Source organism: Solanum stenotomum, chromosome 9 (genome assembly GCF_019186545.1).
Source record: "Solanum stenotomum isolate F172 chromosome 9, ASM1918654v1, whole genome shotgun sequence".
NCBI classification, from domain to species: Eukaryota; Viridiplantae; Streptophyta; class Magnoliopsida; order Solanales; family Solanaceae; genus Solanum; species Solanum stenotomum.
In genome coordinates, this window is record NC_064290.1 from 49,091,206 (window position 1) to 49,110,494 (window position 19,289).

At 35.1% G+C, this 19,289-nt stretch overlaps 1 protein-coding gene across 1 annotated transcript in view; it reads right to left on the reverse strand.

Moving 5' to 3' along the window:
• The window catches only part of LOC125877614 (histone-lysine N-methyltransferase ASHH1-like), a 28,462-nt gene that overhangs the window by 980 nt on the left and 8,193 nt on the right, over window positions 1-19,289 (reverse strand). Inside the window, exons 4-10 of the mRNA XM_049558856.1 lie at window positions 12,529-12,593; window positions 11,571-11,727; window positions 1,958-2,044; window positions 1,654-1,738; window positions 1,486-1,579; window positions 1,148-1,349; window positions 338-375 (exon numbers count right to left, since the gene is read on the reverse strand). Of these exons, the coding sequence (XP_049414813.1) occupies window positions 338-375; window positions 1,148-1,349; window positions 1,486-1,579; window positions 1,654-1,738; window positions 1,958-2,044; window positions 11,571-11,727; window positions 12,529-12,593 (728 nt within the window). The remainder of the gene's footprint in view (window positions 1-337; window positions 376-1,147; window positions 1,350-1,485; window positions 1,580-1,653; window positions 1,739-1,957; window positions 2,045-11,570; window positions 11,728-12,528; window positions 12,594-19,289) is intronic.

Below are 19,289 nucleotides of genomic sequence, written 5' to 3' on the forward strand. Positions count from 1 at the left end.
TAAATATCCAAGAATTAGAAGGATATGAGTAAAAGCTGTAGCATTCAAACTATAATATCATGGACAATTTTGCTCCAATGAAACTCATAAAGCACTACCTGAAAGTTTTTCTTATTACTGCTACAAATAAGTGAACTACCTCAATTATATCATTTAGTTAGAAAGTAAAGGTCAAGTCATCCAACAGTAAACCAAAATGATACAAGCTTCAACTCTAATGTTTCTCTTTTACATAGAGAATCAAGATCTACAAGTAATGGAGCTCCTGAAACAAATCAAGTTAACAGAACCAGAGTCTTAAGATTTGTACAAACTACAAAAAAACAAAGTTGAGCATTACCTGTCATCCCCATCTTCCCAGACATGGTTGTACTCCTGAGCAAAGATAAAAAATGGAACAATAGAATAACATATGAGACTGACAGATTCATATCGAATTTAGAAGCATCTATTATGTTTTAGAGTACTGAAGAAAGCATATATCAACAGGTAGCTCTTTCCTCCCCTTTCTTTGTTATGTTTACCAATATGAGCACATCTACCACACTCTTTCTAATAAATTTCATTTGAATTACTAAGTTCTACTATTTACGTTAGATGGGATTATCGTTCCTTTTCAGACAATCTCAAATGAACTGTGAAATCTATGTCCAATGTCATAATTCAAAACCCATTAAGATTGTGTATCAATGTCTCAGGATTAGAACACAGTGGTCTCATCCTGGAAGACAGTGACAATCAGTTTACATCTATTGTCCCATTGATCAACTATGTTTTAAATAAAAAAAGAGAAGAAGACATCTACTACAACTATGTTATAAATAAAAAAGAGAAGAAGACATCAATTGTTGTGCTATAAATTCAAGCATAATAAGCAATAAGCATTTATCTTTTTCATTTTATCGGAGCAATAAGATTTATCCTGAACGACTTTCCTTTTCAGCTTCAAATGCAACACACTTAGTTTGACAAGGATACACCATACTACAACATGTGACTTGCGGATTGTAGCATGTGATTAGCAAATTCAATCTATATGCATAAATCATTACTCTGTTTGTTTTCTAAAATCTGGGAAGAAGGAACATGTGATATGATGCTACAAAGGGTATTCCAGATATAACAATTCATAAGAAACTTAAGTTACCCGGAATCGTCGACACTTGGCACCCAAAAATAAGGAACAGTTTGCAGCTCCACACAGACAACGAACATTTGCACCCCCGTAGTACCACTCAAAATTATATTCGTATGTCAGCTCCATTCCAACAGATATATCTTGCTTCGCAAATATACCTACCCTTGTTTCCCCCGACACTATCCATTTACTTGTTTCACAATTTGGACTGCTGTGAAATTCAGGAAGACACAGTATTAGTGCTATCAATAAACACCAATTAACCATAACAATATGTCACTACCTGACCAAGATAATTATCTTATTTCGATTTTCATCAATTTGACAACCGGAGTTCCAGCACTTACCATGAATGATTTATGAATCTTGCAAAACTTCCCTTCCGGGTGGAGTCAATGAAATCATTACCATCCACAGAAATTATGTACACGTCCTTGAGGTCTGCACAAATCATATGAAATTATAGTAGTGATCTGTTTATGTATTACCAACCATCTCTAATGTTGATAACTTACCATGAGATTCATAAGCCTGAGATCTTTTCTTTACTTCTTCAAATGATATCACTTCTCCACAGCATTCAATGATGAACTGTCCAGCCTATAATGTGAAGAGAGAGGAACAATTAAGAATAGACCATAAATACTGTTACTGCACAAAGGCCTTTAAGATATTCCACAGAAAGCTCGAATTTGATAGGCTCAGTTCTGGAATTTTGATGATGAAAAAAAATAAACTCTTTTTATATATGCCGAAACTGTGCTATACAAATTAATGGTCAAAAATAATTTAAATAGGGGGTTGCTTCAGCAGAATTACCTTTATATTCTCATCAGCTAAAAGACCCCAACCACGCCCTTCAGTCCTGAACAACTTAGTTTTTGCATATTCACATTTCTGGAATCTCTGTGGACAGCAAGAAAAATACTTCAAAACAATCCAAATGACACTCACTGTCTTTTTTCTAATACGGCACTGAGTAGAATCTCCTATTAGTTATTGAAGCAATCATCACATATAAGGAACCACAAACTCCTCCTCACACTAGATGAAAGGATAAATTTAAGTGAAGAAAGATTCTCAACGCAAAAAGAACTAAATTACAAGCAGCAATTATTTTTAATTTCATTTTTTTGTTTATAAAGGAATAACTAGGAGCAATTATGTCATACGACAACTGCTTGGAACAAAGCGAGTTCAATCAAACAGAGATTTCCAGTTCCTCAGCATATATGATAGATAAACCACTAATTCTGAGGCAGCATTTAATCACATCCCAATGAAATAGGAAACCTTCTGTACAAATATAGAGATCATAGTTGCATTTTCTCACAAAATATCGATCAAACCCAAATATCACACCTTCTCGGAAAACCTTCTAGCCGCAACCAAATTTATTAAGCAAATGAATCACCATTTTACAGTTATAGAGAACACATGACCTCCCTGGGGTATCACATATGCAACGATGACACACTTTGTTGCATGGCCATAGAATCAAATTTTATAGAGCCCGGCTTCCTCATATCACATAAATCTCTAGATGTTCACTGGTTGGTGGTTTGCAACATACGATGGAGCTCCTTTATAGGAGTATAGTCTACACAAAATAAGGAAGATTTCCTAGTCACAAGGATGCCTAATTATACTTATAATACAACCATTAAAAGTATTATTTTTTATAACCGTGGCATTTGGGCACCTTGCGCGCACCTAGATAATTCCACGGGGTACCTACTACCTCCCACTTGCACAAATACCGGATAACACAGTCAATCAAAGGCTCTTACATATCCAGACTATGCCCAAAAAGACATAGCAAGAGTAGTATCAGTACAAATGACACGTACTGGTAGGCATCATCGGTCAACCCGATGCCCACCACATAATATAAGAATTCAATTAGCAAGATCATGCGATAAAAACAACTCGCTCCTCCACCTTTACTCTCTCTCGAATACCTTAGAATTACATTAACACCCTTACTACTACTTCCGTTTCAGCCAACTCACCTAACTAGGTTCTCAGTCATGGCCTAACCATTCTAACCCATAGAAGAGTTCACAATTACAACTACCAACATTTCCTTGAACCATCAACCTTACACAACATACCCTTCTCTTCTCTTCATCTTACCCAATCCTTGCCACCTGGTGCCTCTTATCAAGGCTTCCTAACCTCAAACCACGAATCCCTTGCAACACCCGGACAACCTTTCTCTCAATATTAACAACTCTTGAACCCTTGGCTCTCCCCGGCTCGTTCAACAACGAGATACATAACGAATTAAATCAACATAGTAGAACAAACAGATATAGGTCATCACCTTCTTTTAACCCTTCAGGAGCAATACAACATCAATTATCACTTAAGAACAACGAACAACTTCACAATTAATAGATATGCAATTATGTCAAATCATTGGTCCTCTCATGGAACCCAAACCCAAACTGTTAGCATACCGAAACGTGGTACCCGATCCAATGTTTATGCCGGAACGTGGCAACCGATCCAAGTTAGTATGTCGGAATGCAACACCCGATCCACTCAACAAGCCACAATCACAATCACAAGTATATTCTCAAAATCATACAATCAAGTCATGATTCATGGCGTTCATCATTCACCTATCTCATTTACTACTAGTGTGATCAATAATTGCAAGATTCACATACATACATGTATTATAATGAAGCAAGAGCAAACATATATCACACAATCATGAAATCACAACCATCACATATCCCTAGTTCATCATCTAAGGCTTCTTCCTAGGATTTAATTATCTCTTATTCGGTGCACGAAGGCCTACGCATAAATCCTACCATTGATTTACATTATATTACACAGTGAGCACATATTTATAACCACTCAATTAATAAACCTAGCCTACCTGGGCGCCAAGCAGCTGCATGGAGTTTTTGGCTTCGATTCTTATTTTTGGACTTCGTGAGGGTGATCTTGACCTGAAATCCGCAATCCACCGTTCTTCTTACGCTAGGAATCTCCTTCTCCTTCCTTCCCAAGCTTAGAACAACTTTTTGGGGGTTTCTAAGGTGGTTTACGTCTAAATTAGGTATTTTAGGAAAAAGGAGAAAATAAGATTTCGTGTTATTTACATTCTGTCTCGCCTATCCCGCTCAAGCGCCAGCTTACCCCGCCGTGGCGCCACTACCCTAGCGGCATCTGGCCCTCTTTGGTGGGACAGTGGCCCAGTATTTTTCCGAAATTTGCTTTTCCTAAATAAGACGGTTTGGGTGGTTACAGAACTAGAGCACATTTGGAATGAACAATTACATCATACACAAACAATAAGGTTTAGATCTAAACTCTTCAAACTTTTTCCATTTTACCCTAGGGAAATGTCACCGAGACTTCCTAGACTAGAATAGAAAAATAATCTTTAAACTAAGAAAAAATGTTAAATAAAGAAAATAATAAGTTCATAGATCTAACTCTTCACTATGTATCTAGATATATCAAATGCAAAAACGAGTGTATTTTAAAAATCCAAAATCAAAAAAGTAAAATCGTACCAAAATTGGCTTTTGAAACGCCCTCGTACAGCGCATCTGCTTTTGATTTTGCTTTTGCTTTCTCGATCTCACTTTTTCTTTATTCATTGTTATTCTTTTTTACCGTATGCTGAAAAGGCTAGAAGGCGCAGTGGAGTTTGGCGAGGAATAACTTTTTTCGAGAGGTGAACTTCGAAAATCAGTTTTGCCCAAAAAATTTGGAAATCAAGTCACTTAGTCGAAATAGAAAACTATAAAGAAAGGGAGGCTAAGGTTATGAAGTAAGGTCATCTGGTTAAGGAAAGTTCACGTTATGCTAAGCCATTTCATAATCTAAGGTGTTAGCAGGTTAGGTTAGCTGGTTAAGGACAGCTCGCTTAGCTAAGCGATTTCATAATCTAAGGTGTTGGCTGGTTAGGTCAGCTGGTTAAGGAAAGCTCGCTTAGCCTAAATAACACCCTAGATTATGGAATCGCTTAGCATAACCTGAGTTTTCCTTAACTAGCTGACCTTACTTCGTAACCTTAATTAGCCTCCCTTTCTTTATAGTTTTCTAGTTCAACTAAGTGACTTGATTTCCCAAATTTTTAGGGCAAAACTGATTTTCGAAGTTCACCTCTCGAAAAAATTTATTCCTAGACAAACTCCACTGCGCCTTCTAGCCTTTTAAGCATACGGTAAAAAAGAAAAACAATGAATAACGAAAAAGCGAAGATCGAGAAAGCAAAAGCAAATCAACATCAGATGCGCTACACGAGGGCGTTTCGAAAGCCAATTTTGGTAAGATTTTACTTTTTTTATTTTGGATTTTGAAAATACATTCATTTTTGCATTTGATATATCTAGATACATATTGAAGAGTTAGATATATGAACTTATCTTGTTTTCTTTATTTTAACATTTTTTCTTAGTTTAGAGATTATTTTTCTATTCTAGACTTGGAAGTCTCAGTGACATTTCCCTAGGGTAAAACGGAAAAAGTTTGAAGAGTTTATATTTAAACATTATTGTTTGTGTATGATGTAATTCTTCATTCCAAATGTGCTCTAGTTCATACCCTTACCAATGATTTGAGGCATTTACTTGAGCAGAGGGTCTATTAGAAACGATCTTTCTACCTTGTAGGGTAAAGTTTATAAGACTAGAGCTGACATCTCTTTTCCATAAGTGTTGTTAGTAAGTTTATGACTTCCTCGATAAGTCATTGGGATGCAGTTGTTTGTATTCTGCGATATATAAAGTCAGTTTCAAGTAAAGGACTACTCTTTGAGGATCAAGGTTACAAGCAAATCATTGGATATACATATGTTAATTGGACAGGATCACCATTAGATAGACGTATTACATCTGAATATTGTGTTTTAGTGGAAGGTAATTTGGTGTCGTGGAAGAGTAAGAAACAGAGTGCGGCTGCTCGATCTAGTACAGAAGCAAAATATCGAGCATTGGTTGTAGCAACCCGTGAGCTAGTTTGGATCAAACAATTGCTAAGAGAACCTAAAGTTGAAGAAATCGATCGGATGGACCTTGTGTGTGATAGTCTAACGCACCTTCATCTCGCATCAAATCCAATATTTCATGAGAGGACTAAGCACATTGAGATTGATTGTCACTTTGTCAAAGAAAGATAATCTCAAGAGATATTATTACAAAATTTGTGAAGTCGAGTAATTTACTTTTAAATTTCTTCACCAAGTCCCTCACCATTAGAGGTGGAGACTGTGATATGTTCATGGAATGTTTTGAAGAGGATCTCACCTCCTCTAAATCGGACGGTGAGGCTACCAGGGATCATGAAAAGAGATATCCATCGATTAAATACCCCCTATGGATTCTCTAGACACAACAACCAAGCACAACCTACCTCCAAGGAACCCCTCCAATCCGGGAGGATGCTCTAACATTACCATCAAAGTTGCCACAACCAATATTCAAAATCAAATAACCCCTACAACTAATGTTTCCAATGGTTAGCTTCGTATCATGGAATATTAGGGGAATAGGATCCAACGGTTCCTTGGAAATATTACTCCTCTTTAAACAACAATTTCATTGTCCTCTCCTCTGCCTACAAGAACCTACGGTTGCTTGTGATAAAATGGATAAATTTAGAAGAAAGCTTGGTTTTCATCAGGCCTACAACAACAGTTCTAACAAAATCTGGATCCTTTGGTTGAATGACATTGATGATGAGGTCATTCATGATTGGGAGCAACATGTTTTTCTCAAAGTTATTCATAATGTTGACCAAATTTTTTTCCTTTCAGTTATCTATGCCAAATGGACAGAGCTGAGGAAAAACCTATGGGCAGAATTTAGAGTTGTACCAAACATTATCCAAGACCCTTGGGGAGCAACAGACGACTTTAACGTTGTGGTATCCAGTGATGAGAAATTTGGAAGAAGACTTCCTAAAATGGAAGAAACTCTTGATTTCATTGAATGCCTTAATGAGTGTGGTCTTCAAGATGCAGGTTTCTTAGGTTCTAAATTTCCTTGGTGCAACAGTAGAGACCCCCTAACACTATTTGGGGAAGATTGGATAGACTTGTTTATAACTCTTTATGGTATGATATGTATAATGCTACTAATTTTACTCACTTATCCAGAACGTGCTCGGACCATGACCTACTTTTGGTTAAGATGAATAATGATACTCCTCCCACTATCAAATATTTCAAATTCTTGAATATATAGGAGGATCACTCTGATTTCTTGGATATAGTTCAAAACTCTTGGAATGAAGAAGTCAGTAGGAACCCCCTGTATATCCTTCACCAGAAAATCAACAAGACTTACAAAGCTATGAGTTCTTGGTCTAGACAGTCTTTTGGGGACCTCTACGAAGAACTTAAGAGACTTGAAAGCCAAATTCAAGCTCTTGAAGACAACAATGTAACCAAAAACACCGGAGATAACAAGAGAGATCTCTCTAGGCTCAAGGCCGAATTCACTAGATTTCTCAAACTTCAAGAGTCTATCCTCAAACAAAAAGCTAGGGTCAAATGGCTTGAAGGAGATTCCAACATGACGTATTTTCTCAACATCATCAGAGACAGGAGAAAAAGGTCGAACATTAGGAAAATTATGGATGAACACGACAACTGCCTAAAATGAAATGACAAAATTGCTGAAGGGGCTATAAGATTTTAAAGGAATCTCTTTACTTATGACAATACTGGACCTGATTATAGCTCCCTTAATATTCTTCATAGGTGCATCACAAAAGAGGACAATGACATGTTTTGCACCCTTCCAACACTCAAAGAACTTCAGGATTGTGTATTCTCTCTAGATCTCGATAGTGCTCCTAGACTGGATGGCCTAAGTGGGTACTTTTATCAAAATACTTAGAGCATCATTGCATCAGATCTCCATAAAGCAGCGACTGCTTTTTTCGCAGGTGATATCCTTCCAAAAAATTGTATGCTCATACTTGTCTTGTTCTTATTCCTAAGATTGATCACCCCCAATCTTTTTTTGATTTGAGATCTATCAGTCTGTGTAACGTTTTTAGTAAAATTATTTCTAAAATATTGACTAACAAATTGACCTCTATCCTTCCTCGAATTATCTCCAGGAATCAAAGTAGCTTTTTTGATAACCGAGAAATTCATTTGTGACCCGTCACACTTTGAACCAATCACAGTCTTTTAAATTCGGTGAATAATGGGCCCTCCCCTCTACCCTTCTCCACTCAAATACCGGGCTTTTCTTTGCATGGTGTGGGGCTTAAACCTGCGACCTAAGTCACAAATCCTCCACCTTTTGCCACTCGAGCTAGGCCTTGGGAGCAGGAATCAAAGTAGCTTTCTCAATGGCAGAGCCATTACTGGAAACATTCTTCTTGCCCAAGAAATTATTAGTGATATTGGCAAACCTAACAGAGGGGCCAATGTAGTGATGAAACTAGATATGACTAATGCTTATGACAAAGTCTCCTAGACTTACCTCTGCCTTGTTCTTAGGCATCTTGGTTTCTTTGAGCATTGGTTTTACCTTATCCATAATTATATCTCCAACAACTGGTATTCTATAGTAGTAAATTGAGGTCGTCATGGTTTCTTTAACTCTTCCAAGGGTTTGAGGTAAGGAGATCCTCTTTCCCCCTTCCTCTTCATTCTGAGCGTTGAATTGTTGTCTCAAATGCTTAACAATCTGCATAATCACACTGCTTACAAGAGTTTTTATATGTGCAATAATAGTCCTAAAATTAATCATTTAACTTCTCCTGATAAAACCATTATTTTTTGCAATGGTAGCAAGAGATCTATCAAACTAATCATTGACATTGTAGACAGGTATGAACAAATATCAGGTCAACAGATCAACAAGAACAAGCGTAGCTTCTTCCTGAAATCCAAAGCTAGTCTTATCATCATCAATAGACTGAAAAGATACACTAGCATGAGATATCAAGAATTTCCCATAAAGTAACTTGGGTGTCCTCTTATCATTGGAAAGAAGAAATTGGTTGGATTACTCAGACATTGTCAATAAGGTTACTAATAAAATTAGAGGTTGGCACAACAAATTGCAATCTTTTGGAGGAAGAGCTACCTTAATAAGACATATTATACTAGCTCTCCCTACTTATCTTCTGAGTGCTACCAACCCTCCTAAAGGTACCCTTGAGCTCATTGAAAAAAATATTTTGGTCTGGAAATGATTTTGGGGGAAAGCCTCACTGGATTGCATGGGATAATTTGATCTACCCCTTTGAATAAGGTGGTGATAATTTTAGGAAAATTTCAGATGTTCGTATGGACTTCAAGGCTAAGCTATGGTGGAACCTAAGAACCTCTTCTTCTCTTTGGGGAGATTACATGAAGGCTAAGTACGTCGAGAATCAACACCCTATAAAGACTCAATGGTCCTCTAGCAANACTGGATTGCATGGGATAATTTGATCTACCCCTTTGAATAAGGTGGTGATAATTTTAGGAAAATTTCAGATGTTCGTATGGACTTCAAGGCTAAGCTATGGTGGAACCTAAGAACCTCTTCTTCTCTTTGGGGAGATTACATGAAGGCTAAGTACGTCGAGAATCAACACCCTATAAAGACTCAATGGTCCTCTAGCAACTCTCAAAATTAGAAAGTCATATGTGAAGTTAAGTCAGTGGTGGAGCAACATATTTACTAGAAGGTTGGAAGAGGAGATGTTGATTTTTGGTTTGATAAATGGTCAGTTCTAGGACCCTTGCACTTGCTCTACCCCAACAATGAAAGGCATATCTCTATCAAGCTAATTACTGTTCTTACTAGTAATTGTTCAAGTAGAGCTCCCGAATGATCTAAAGAACAATATCATCAACTTGGGGATTATTCTCAACGGTCTCACAAATGACAAAATCTATCTGGGAAAACACCAATTCTGGCCACTTCACTCTCCACTCTGGTTGGGATATTATTAGAATGAAAAAAAACCACAACAATACCACCAACAAGATCTCGAATAATAGTATTACATTTAATATGGCTTTCCTATTGATGAGAAAGTGGCTAAGTAGGGCATCAATATTATCCCGGGATGTCATTGTTGTGCTGCAACTAATGAGAACAACAACTTGGAAACAGTGAATCACCTATTCTGTTAGGGTGAACATGCTAGAAAAGTGTAGTGTGCGATCGCAGGTCCACTGGGAGTGAGACTCACCCATAGGACTCTTAAAATCCGCATCCTCAATTAGTGGAATACTGTTACAAAGAACTCCATTGCTAATTTTGTTATTCATGCTCTCCCCCCACCCCCCTCAATAATTTGTTGGGAGATATGAAGAGAAAGATGCTCTAAGGAATTTGATGCTATTAGGCCCTCTGTATACAGATCTAAAGCTAATATTCTTTTTACCATTGTGCGTATTACTAAGAAGAAATTTGGCAAAGCTAACATTGTAGAGTCTTGGAGAAATATACACTACATTTTGGATGCCGAAATTCACCACAGAACCACTACCATAGGTAAGTGGATAAAACCTCCTAATATGTATGTAAGACTCAACAGTGTTGGTAGTTGCATTCAAGGCCGTTGTGGTGGAGGTGGTCTGATCAGAAACTCATTGGGAAACCTCGTGTTTGCTTACTGCATCAATTGGAACCTAGCACGAGTAACATCGCAGATATGGCAGCTCTTCTTTATGGCCTTAAATGGTATGCTTATAGAGGCTTCTCTAATGTCTGGGTTGAAACAGACTCCACGTTGTTAACTAGATGTATTAAAAGAGAATGGGACCCACCGTGGAAGATCAATGCCAGTAAATTAATTGAAGAGTGTGGTTACCATATTAGTCATTGCTTTAGGGAGGCTAATAAACCTGCTGAAAAAATCGCCAATTGAGTCATGGCTTTTTTAGGAGTTCTCTTCAACTCTTTTTTTATCCTTCCTAAGCAAGTTAGAGGTCTCTCCAATATGGATAGATGGGATTTCCCAACCTTTAGCACTAAATCAATGTAACCTGCAAATATTATTTAAGAGCCCTCCTAAATTGTATGCATGTGCTCAGTTAGCTTTTGAGCTAATTTGGACACCCCCCCCCCCCCCTCCTCCCCCTTTTCTGGTGGTACTTAGTAGAACAGTCCTACACTGTTATTACCCCTTATCATGTCAAAGTTTGGGATGTCAAACTCAAAGTTGTACTTTTGCCCATATCAATGATCAAAGTTGGAATTTTTTTTTTTAAAAAATAACAATTAGGAAAGGTAATAGCATGACAAGACTTTTTTGAGCTTATCATAAAAGTTCTAAAATACCACTACTTCCACTCTTTCACAACACATGATTGTAACACAAATTTGGTGCGCTATCCATAAAATCTGTTGTAAATTTAGAAATCGATAAGACCACTGTAAAAGTATAGTAATAAAGAGAAACAACAGAGTAACGCTAAATTAATTAAGAGAATTATCTAATTTACCTGATTTCTGCAAGTGTCACCACACGGACAGTATCCCGCTGTACATTCAATGTTTGTTAATAAATTCAAACATCTTCCTACACATGCACTATTAGGATCACTTGCATCATACTTGCATTCACATATAGCAATATCCTCTTCTCTCGGTTTCTTATGCCTGTAAGACATAAGAAAATTGCAATTAAAAATGACTACCTAAAGCCAAGATCAATGATAATTGAAAACCATTCAACTCCAACTCAAAGTCAACTAATCAAGGTATGCATCATTTAGAAGCTTTAGTTTTGGAAGTCAAAATGCTATAAACTACATAATAAGAAGTAGGACATAAAAACTTTCTAAGGAATGAAACAAGAACTTATTTCTCTTTCACAAAAAGAAACTAATTTTTTGTATCTCATCTTATAGAACAAAGAAAAAAAATGAAACATAAGCATTATTCAACATTAGTTTCAATTCACAAAAAGTTCTTCCTTTTAAGCTTGACCAGATAATCACAATCCGCAATTCAAATTTCTTGTTCACTCATTTTCTTGTCATTGAATTCATACTCCCATGGCATCCTTGGCACAACATGGAAAAAGATACAATGTTTATCGAAGTTTAATCTCTTTTTTTATTAGTGGTTTTTGAAAGCTTTATCTTAAAAGTGAAAGCAATGGCAATAACCAATCTCTTTTTAAAAAAAAAATGGTAATGTTAACATAATGCAATAACCAATCTTTTTTGCGTAGTTATTGTATCCAAATCTTAGATACGCAAACTAATTGTTTCGACCATAATCAATATATCATCCAAGTGGTACTCACAATTGCAGACAACGTAGCAATAATTCAGAAGTATAAGCAACAAGTGTATGAAAATGAACTTCAAAGTTTAAGGGTTATCAAAATAAAGAATGAAATTAACTGGCAGGAAAATCATCATTAAAAGAAATAAAGAAAGGATTTGAACTCACTTTCGACATATAAATTCATTTTGAGTAATATGCATAAATGGTGTTACTCCTTCGGGCAGTTGGACCTTCAAAAAAAAAGTTAAGAATTCATCATTACTTGATGTAAATAGAATGGCATATTGTAATGCAAAAACGTATATAAGCAAAGGGTCTGCATTTATTATACAATCATAAACATTATTATATAGACATCATTACTTAATGTTAATAGAATGGCATATTGCAATGCAAAATCACGTATATAAGCAAAGAGTCTGCATTTATTATATAGTCATAAACATTACTATACAATATTATTTTAGCAAATATTCAATCAAATATCATACATGATTACATACACCATGCCATCGATGTGTGCATCCATGTTTTAATGGAAGGGCAGGTGAAGAAACTCTATAAGAAAAGGCACAATTGAATGCAGAAACCATATAATTGTCATTCCAAACTAGAATGATATTAAATAAGCCCACTTTTTCGATATGTAAATTTTATTAATAAAAACATCAGCACTAAGATGGTGCTAGAACAGTAGAATGTGTATGACTATAGCTCTTTCCAGCTGCAAGGAGTCAATATAATCCAAAAGAGTGTAGAAATGATTTACATTTTTCAATAAGCCCACGTTTGTTGAGAGGACAAACCAGATTTTATTGAGAAAGATGATTTATTGAGGAACTACAGCTTTGAACTAGTTAGTTATGAAGGGCAATAATAAAAGTAGTCTAGTCTAGACATGTGTTGACTCAATGTCACTTGTTTAAATAATTCTATACCATTTATAGCACCAGAGTCTACTAAAAGTGATGAAACTTATATATGTACTCAACAGAAGACACTAATATCTTCACTTACTAGTCTTTTTATACTAGTACAACTATCAACCGATATTCTCAGGATCCAACAACAACATTACCCAGTAATACATTCTCAGGATCAAATTATTGTACTAATCTTACCACCAGTTCTGATGTCATATCAAAAAAATAATTTTTTTTTTTATCATTAGTTCTCTAGGTATATTGTTGTATCAGTTCTTTGGGTATTGTCTTCTCATGGTTTCAGAAGTCTACAAAGTCACACAAAATCATATCCACATTGTTATATGTCATCATCACTCCAAGTGACACATAAATGATCTTAACACATTTGGAATGAAGAATACATCATACAGGAACGATAAGCTTTAGATCTAAACTCTTCAATCTTTTCTAGTTTCACTCAAGGAAATTGTTGCTGAGACTTGCAAGACTTAAATAGGAAAATAATTTGTGAACCAAGTAAGAAATGCTAGGAAAATAATTTGTGAACCAAGTAAGACTTGCAACTCATCAATAATAAATGTTGATTCATGCACTCTCTTTTCTTTAATAATATTTATCTATTTTCTTTTGTATCAATCTAAAAAGGGCTTTCCTAGAATGGAAAATCCTCTATCCAAGCATTCAAGTTAATAATTTAACTTACGTTCATATCTCATATGTGATGTAATGCGTTACTAAATTTCTATTTTTACACTTTCTTTTCACAAGGTAAATAATTTCAATAATGTTTGGGTCAAAAGGCATTTGAATACAAGAAGTATACATAAAGGAAAACCTTATAAAATATATGGTTTTCTACGAAAATTACCTAATCTTCTACACAGCATGAGACTTCATAGTTGCACCAAGAGAAAATAATGGATAGGAGGCTTCTCCTCACCTTAATAAATTCATCATCTCTGTACCTTCAAAAGTTCTCTCCACCTTTTCGTACTTAAAACTATTAATCTAAAAACTTATTAAAAAATTAGTTTATAAAAAACTTTTTGTCAACTTAATATAATGAACTATTCAAATGCTTTATTTTGACTGTGTTGGTTATAGTATGCCATTTTTTCGTAGGATTGTCAATTTTTCTCTTTTTATTTAGTTATCACCACTAATAACTAGGTCTACCAAGATAAGTTCTCCATACTTGAGAAGATCATTTGAGATTACTAGAATTATCTTCTATTTGTTGAACTAGTAAGAGGAACATCCAAGGAAACAACATCTTGAATCCCATATGAGAAAGCTACAAATTTGTTTACTCTTTAAACAACACAACCACGTAATTACATCCAATTTATTCAATGATCACTTTGCTAATCTGAAGTAGATAAACATATTAAGATGTAAATCTGATTGCAAAAGCATTGGTCCAGGTCTAAAAATTGATGGGGGTGTAAAACCTTTTCTTAACAAATGTTCACCCAATTGAGGAACAATGACTAAGAAAATTAACAAGAATGGCAGAAAGAAGAAAATGGGAGAGAAACGTTCTAAGAACCTAGACAAACATCCAAATCATCATTTTCATAGTAGAATTTGGTCAAATTATGATTAAATCCCTCCTCCTAAAGAGGATCAGTAGCATGGAGTCATTAATCATGCTTAGTTATTTTTTTTATTTTTTTTTATGACAAGGGAAACCTGCAACTGCTATCCTTTGGGTGCGCACAGAGTAAAAACCCCGCTCCTATGCAATAGCTCGCAAACCACATAGGAGAGGTAACCCGCACTAGGAAAGCCTGGTGCGACTAGCTCGACCCAGAAGGCAAACCCCTTGCTTTCGCTGGCAAGGGGTTTTGAACTTGAGACCTCCAACATGGAAGTCCCAAGCCCAAACCACTGGGTTGGTTATAAAAAATATTATTCTTCAATTAGCTTCCAAATTTGACTTGCCTGAAGAATATTGGAACTCCACTCCAAGGTCACAACAAATATAGTTGTTACGTTAAACCTTGAAGTTAAGTGTAGTGCAATTGGACACTTTGTCTCGCTTAAGCGAAACTTCTGTACAGGCACCAAGGCAATAATTGCCACTAAAACTTGTAACTTATCATGTATGAGGTCAACGTTGAAATAGTCACAATAAATAATAAAATTGTTGTTGTCAATACGATATATTAATTGTTAAGGAAACTTTGTCAAATAGGAAATAAAAACCTACCAATTTAGTATAGGCACTACACTCAAACTAGAAGCTTAAACTCCATCTTTGCATCTAAATCACAAATTTAAAATGATTTTTTAATTTGACTTTCGCGATGCTTCATATATTTCACTTATTCTAGTTATTTTAATACTCTATTCAAAAGAACCATTGTTTGTCCCTATCTTTATTTTCTCTTGCATCATATGTTATACGTAAATAAGTAAATAAAGTGTTATTTATCTAACATCTTAAATTTTTAGATGAGATGGTTACACAATTCAACATGGTATCAGCGCATATAGAGGGGGTGAACTCAAGCCTCACTACAACCCATTATCAAAAAGCATGTGCATGGTTCATGCTTGCACATGACGAGGCTTGTTGAAAACATAATTAAGTACATAGAATTTGTTCTCTTTCATAGCTTAAATTTTTTCATAAGATAGTTAGACACGTCAACAATATATACATAAGATTACCCTAAAAGTAGTTTGCTTTTGCTCATTACGACCTTTTAACTATAGTGGGTTCTCATTAACCCCCTATACTATTTGGAAGCGGTATTATTGCCACCCGACATAGAGAATGAGATGCACTCTTTTAAAGAGCATGGGAGAAAAAATAAAGAAAAATTTACCACATTTTTCCTTCTTTCCTTTTCCTTTTTCTTTTTTTCTCCTCTCCTCTTCGCTTGTCATACCTTCTACTTTGTTGGTAGTTCCCAAAACTTATTCCCTTATGGTGTCCAAAACTAGAAAATTATACCTCATTATTGATCATAAACAATACAATTTGAGAGCTAGTTGATAAACCAAAAATAGGGATGGATCTGACTCTACTATCATAGAACAAAATGAACCTAAACATAAGACAACCCTAATATCTACATCATGAGGTGAGGATTGTCCAAAACTAGTCCATTTATTTTATCCATAGGACACTTAACAAACGCCAAAAGTTAGATATTATGTTTTCTTTTCCTTTTGATAGATTAATAATGATGGTACCCAATTAGCTTGACTACTAAAATTCATATATGATATAAAAGAAATATCAAACATATTATATTCCAAGTGGAATTCTATATAAAAATAGATGGTTTGGTATATATGGACAATTTGTCAAAATGTTTTTCCATAATCTAGAAGATTACTCAACATTTGAGAGCCACCACTACTAAACGTGTTACTTAGATTCTTAACAAAACTTAAGACTTCCAATTCAATTTGATTCTCTGTTAATGAAAATAAGCACTTGAATTCTCGAGTTGGAAGCATAAAGTTTACCCAAAAGAGCGAATCACTAAAATTACTTTAAGCATTAGCTAAAGAAAATTGTATGCACATACATGTGTTGCCAAAGACTTATTAAAGGTGCGGTTAAGCTCTAAAGTTGAGCGAAAAACAGGTTGAGCGCCGCATTTTGCTTAGTTGGTACATCAATGCAGTCATCAAGACACTAAGTTGTATACCTTACTACAAATGGGTGTGGTCCTTAATAGGCAACACTAGATGATAAAATTCACTTAAATGTGAAAAAAAACAATTAATTCCTTTGTACATATAGTAATTATTCTTCGATTTTAATTTATTTTTTTTGCTTCCTTATTAAAATCCTATAATATATTTAAGCTTAAAGCTCCAATAAACCTCATTACTTTTTTGCACAATTGCCTTTGATAACGTTGCCTTACACACATGTTAGAGTTACTATTCTCTTCCACAATTGTCTCTATTTCCACAGAGGTGGGAAGCAATGCCAGTATGCTACCACTTTTGGTTTTAATTTCTCCAAGAAACCATATATGCAACCTCCAAGTGTTAATCTAGTAATACAAACATCAAATAAAAGCTTTCATTCCATGAGAATGATACAGGCAAATATATATGTTGCTCTCAAGAAGTTAAAGTTTGAGGTAGCTTTAGTCATTTTCTAACATGCACAAGTGGGAAACAAAAAGCATGTCGTTCTTCATTCTTTCTAAGTTTACATCCTCTTGTGTTAAATATTTCATGTGCTTCCAAGAATCACATGATGTAAAGAAAGTACGACCACTGCATCTTTCTTTCTACTTCTAAGATCTCCTTGAATGGATCTTCTTTTATCTCTCTCTTTCCCTCGTAATCTTATTGCCGCTTGGAGCAAGTAGCTTAGAAATATAATAGTTCCTCAAGAACACAGAGTAAGTCCATGCAACATCACATTTTTAAAATTTTACAACAGGCTTGAGAAATAGTAACAAGTAACATGAACTTAGGCGTACCACATTGTTTTCTTTGCCTGAATGCGACATCTATCCAACCTCTTGCGGAATCTGGAAACTCCAAAAACTCAACAAAGTACAAGGTTTTCATTAGTTTCATATCCAAGCACAAGATTACACACACAACCAAAAAAAAAAGAGTAACCATTAATGGGTGTGCATTCCTATATATCAACTAAAAATAGTCCATTTTGTGCTACCTGTTCTAGAAATAAAAATGTGACCGACGAATTAATAAAAATTACAAAAAGTATGAATTCCCTTCAACCAAGAATCTGAACCAACAAAAGTGCTTCAAAATACAAAATAATTCAAAAGTAAAAATCTCTCATATACAGAATTACCAATACCTAAAAACCATAAAAAATTCCTTTAAAACTAGGTATATGTCTAGAATTAACCCGCGAACAACAAAACTTTTTAGATCTAACTAGAATTAACCCTTGAACAACAAAAAAACCTTTCTTTTTTTGCATCAATCAAATTTCTCAAAAGCAGTGAACAACAAAACTTCTTAGATCAAATTAGAATTAACCCTTGAACAACGAAAAAAAAAAAACCCTAAGCCCATAAAAATCCTTTTTTTTTTTTGCATAAATCAAATTTCTCAAAAGCAGTGAACAACAAAACTTTTTAGATCAAACTAGAATTAACCCTTGAAGAAAAATAAAAAAAACTAAACCCATAAAAATCCTTTTTTTTTTTTTTGCATAAATCAAATATTTCAAAAGCAGCTTCATTCAATTAATCCAACATCACAACTGGACAGAGATAGAAACACCAAAATTCATGAGGAAAAAAAATGTAAAATTGAGCATACCTTTGACGCAACGTTTGCAGAAAATAGGTTTCTCCAAATAACTGAAACGCCACTCATGCCTTTGTATATATACACAAACAAACAAACTGAGATTATTACAATCTGTATTTATTGTGAAGAAAGAAAATAGATTTTCTCAAGGGGTTTAAGCTAGAAGACAAAATATGGGTTTTGTTTGAAGTTTTAATAACGAAATTTTGAATACCTCTGTAATGACCCGAAAGGTCATTTTGGTATTTTTTTTGTGAAAATGACTATTTTGCCCTTTCGGTAGTTGCCCCGAGTCCCATGTTTTGTGGTTGTAAAGTTAGTTTGAGGAAAAGTTGGTAAAAAGTTGAGTTTTTGAGAAGTTGAGTTTTTATGAGTTAAAGTTGGTTAAAAAGTGCTTTTTCGAGTTATTTGGAGTTTCGGGACTCGGATCGGATTTCCATCGATTCCGGCAGTTTTAGAATGTCGAAACGGGTCTGTGTGAAGTTACGGAGTTGAATTTGGAGTTGAAACGAAGAATTGAGGTCCTAAGTTGCTTAAGTTGTGAAATTTTGATAAAGAGTTGACTTTGGTCAACATATGAGGTTCCGAGGCTCAGATTGAAATTCCGAGAGTACCGTTGGTTTCGGAAGGCGATTCTAAGTCTAGAATGAGTCTTGGTTGAATTTTTAGACGCTCCGTTTGAGTTTCGAATTTTTTTGGCGTTAAACTAGTTTCTTGGCATCTTATTGA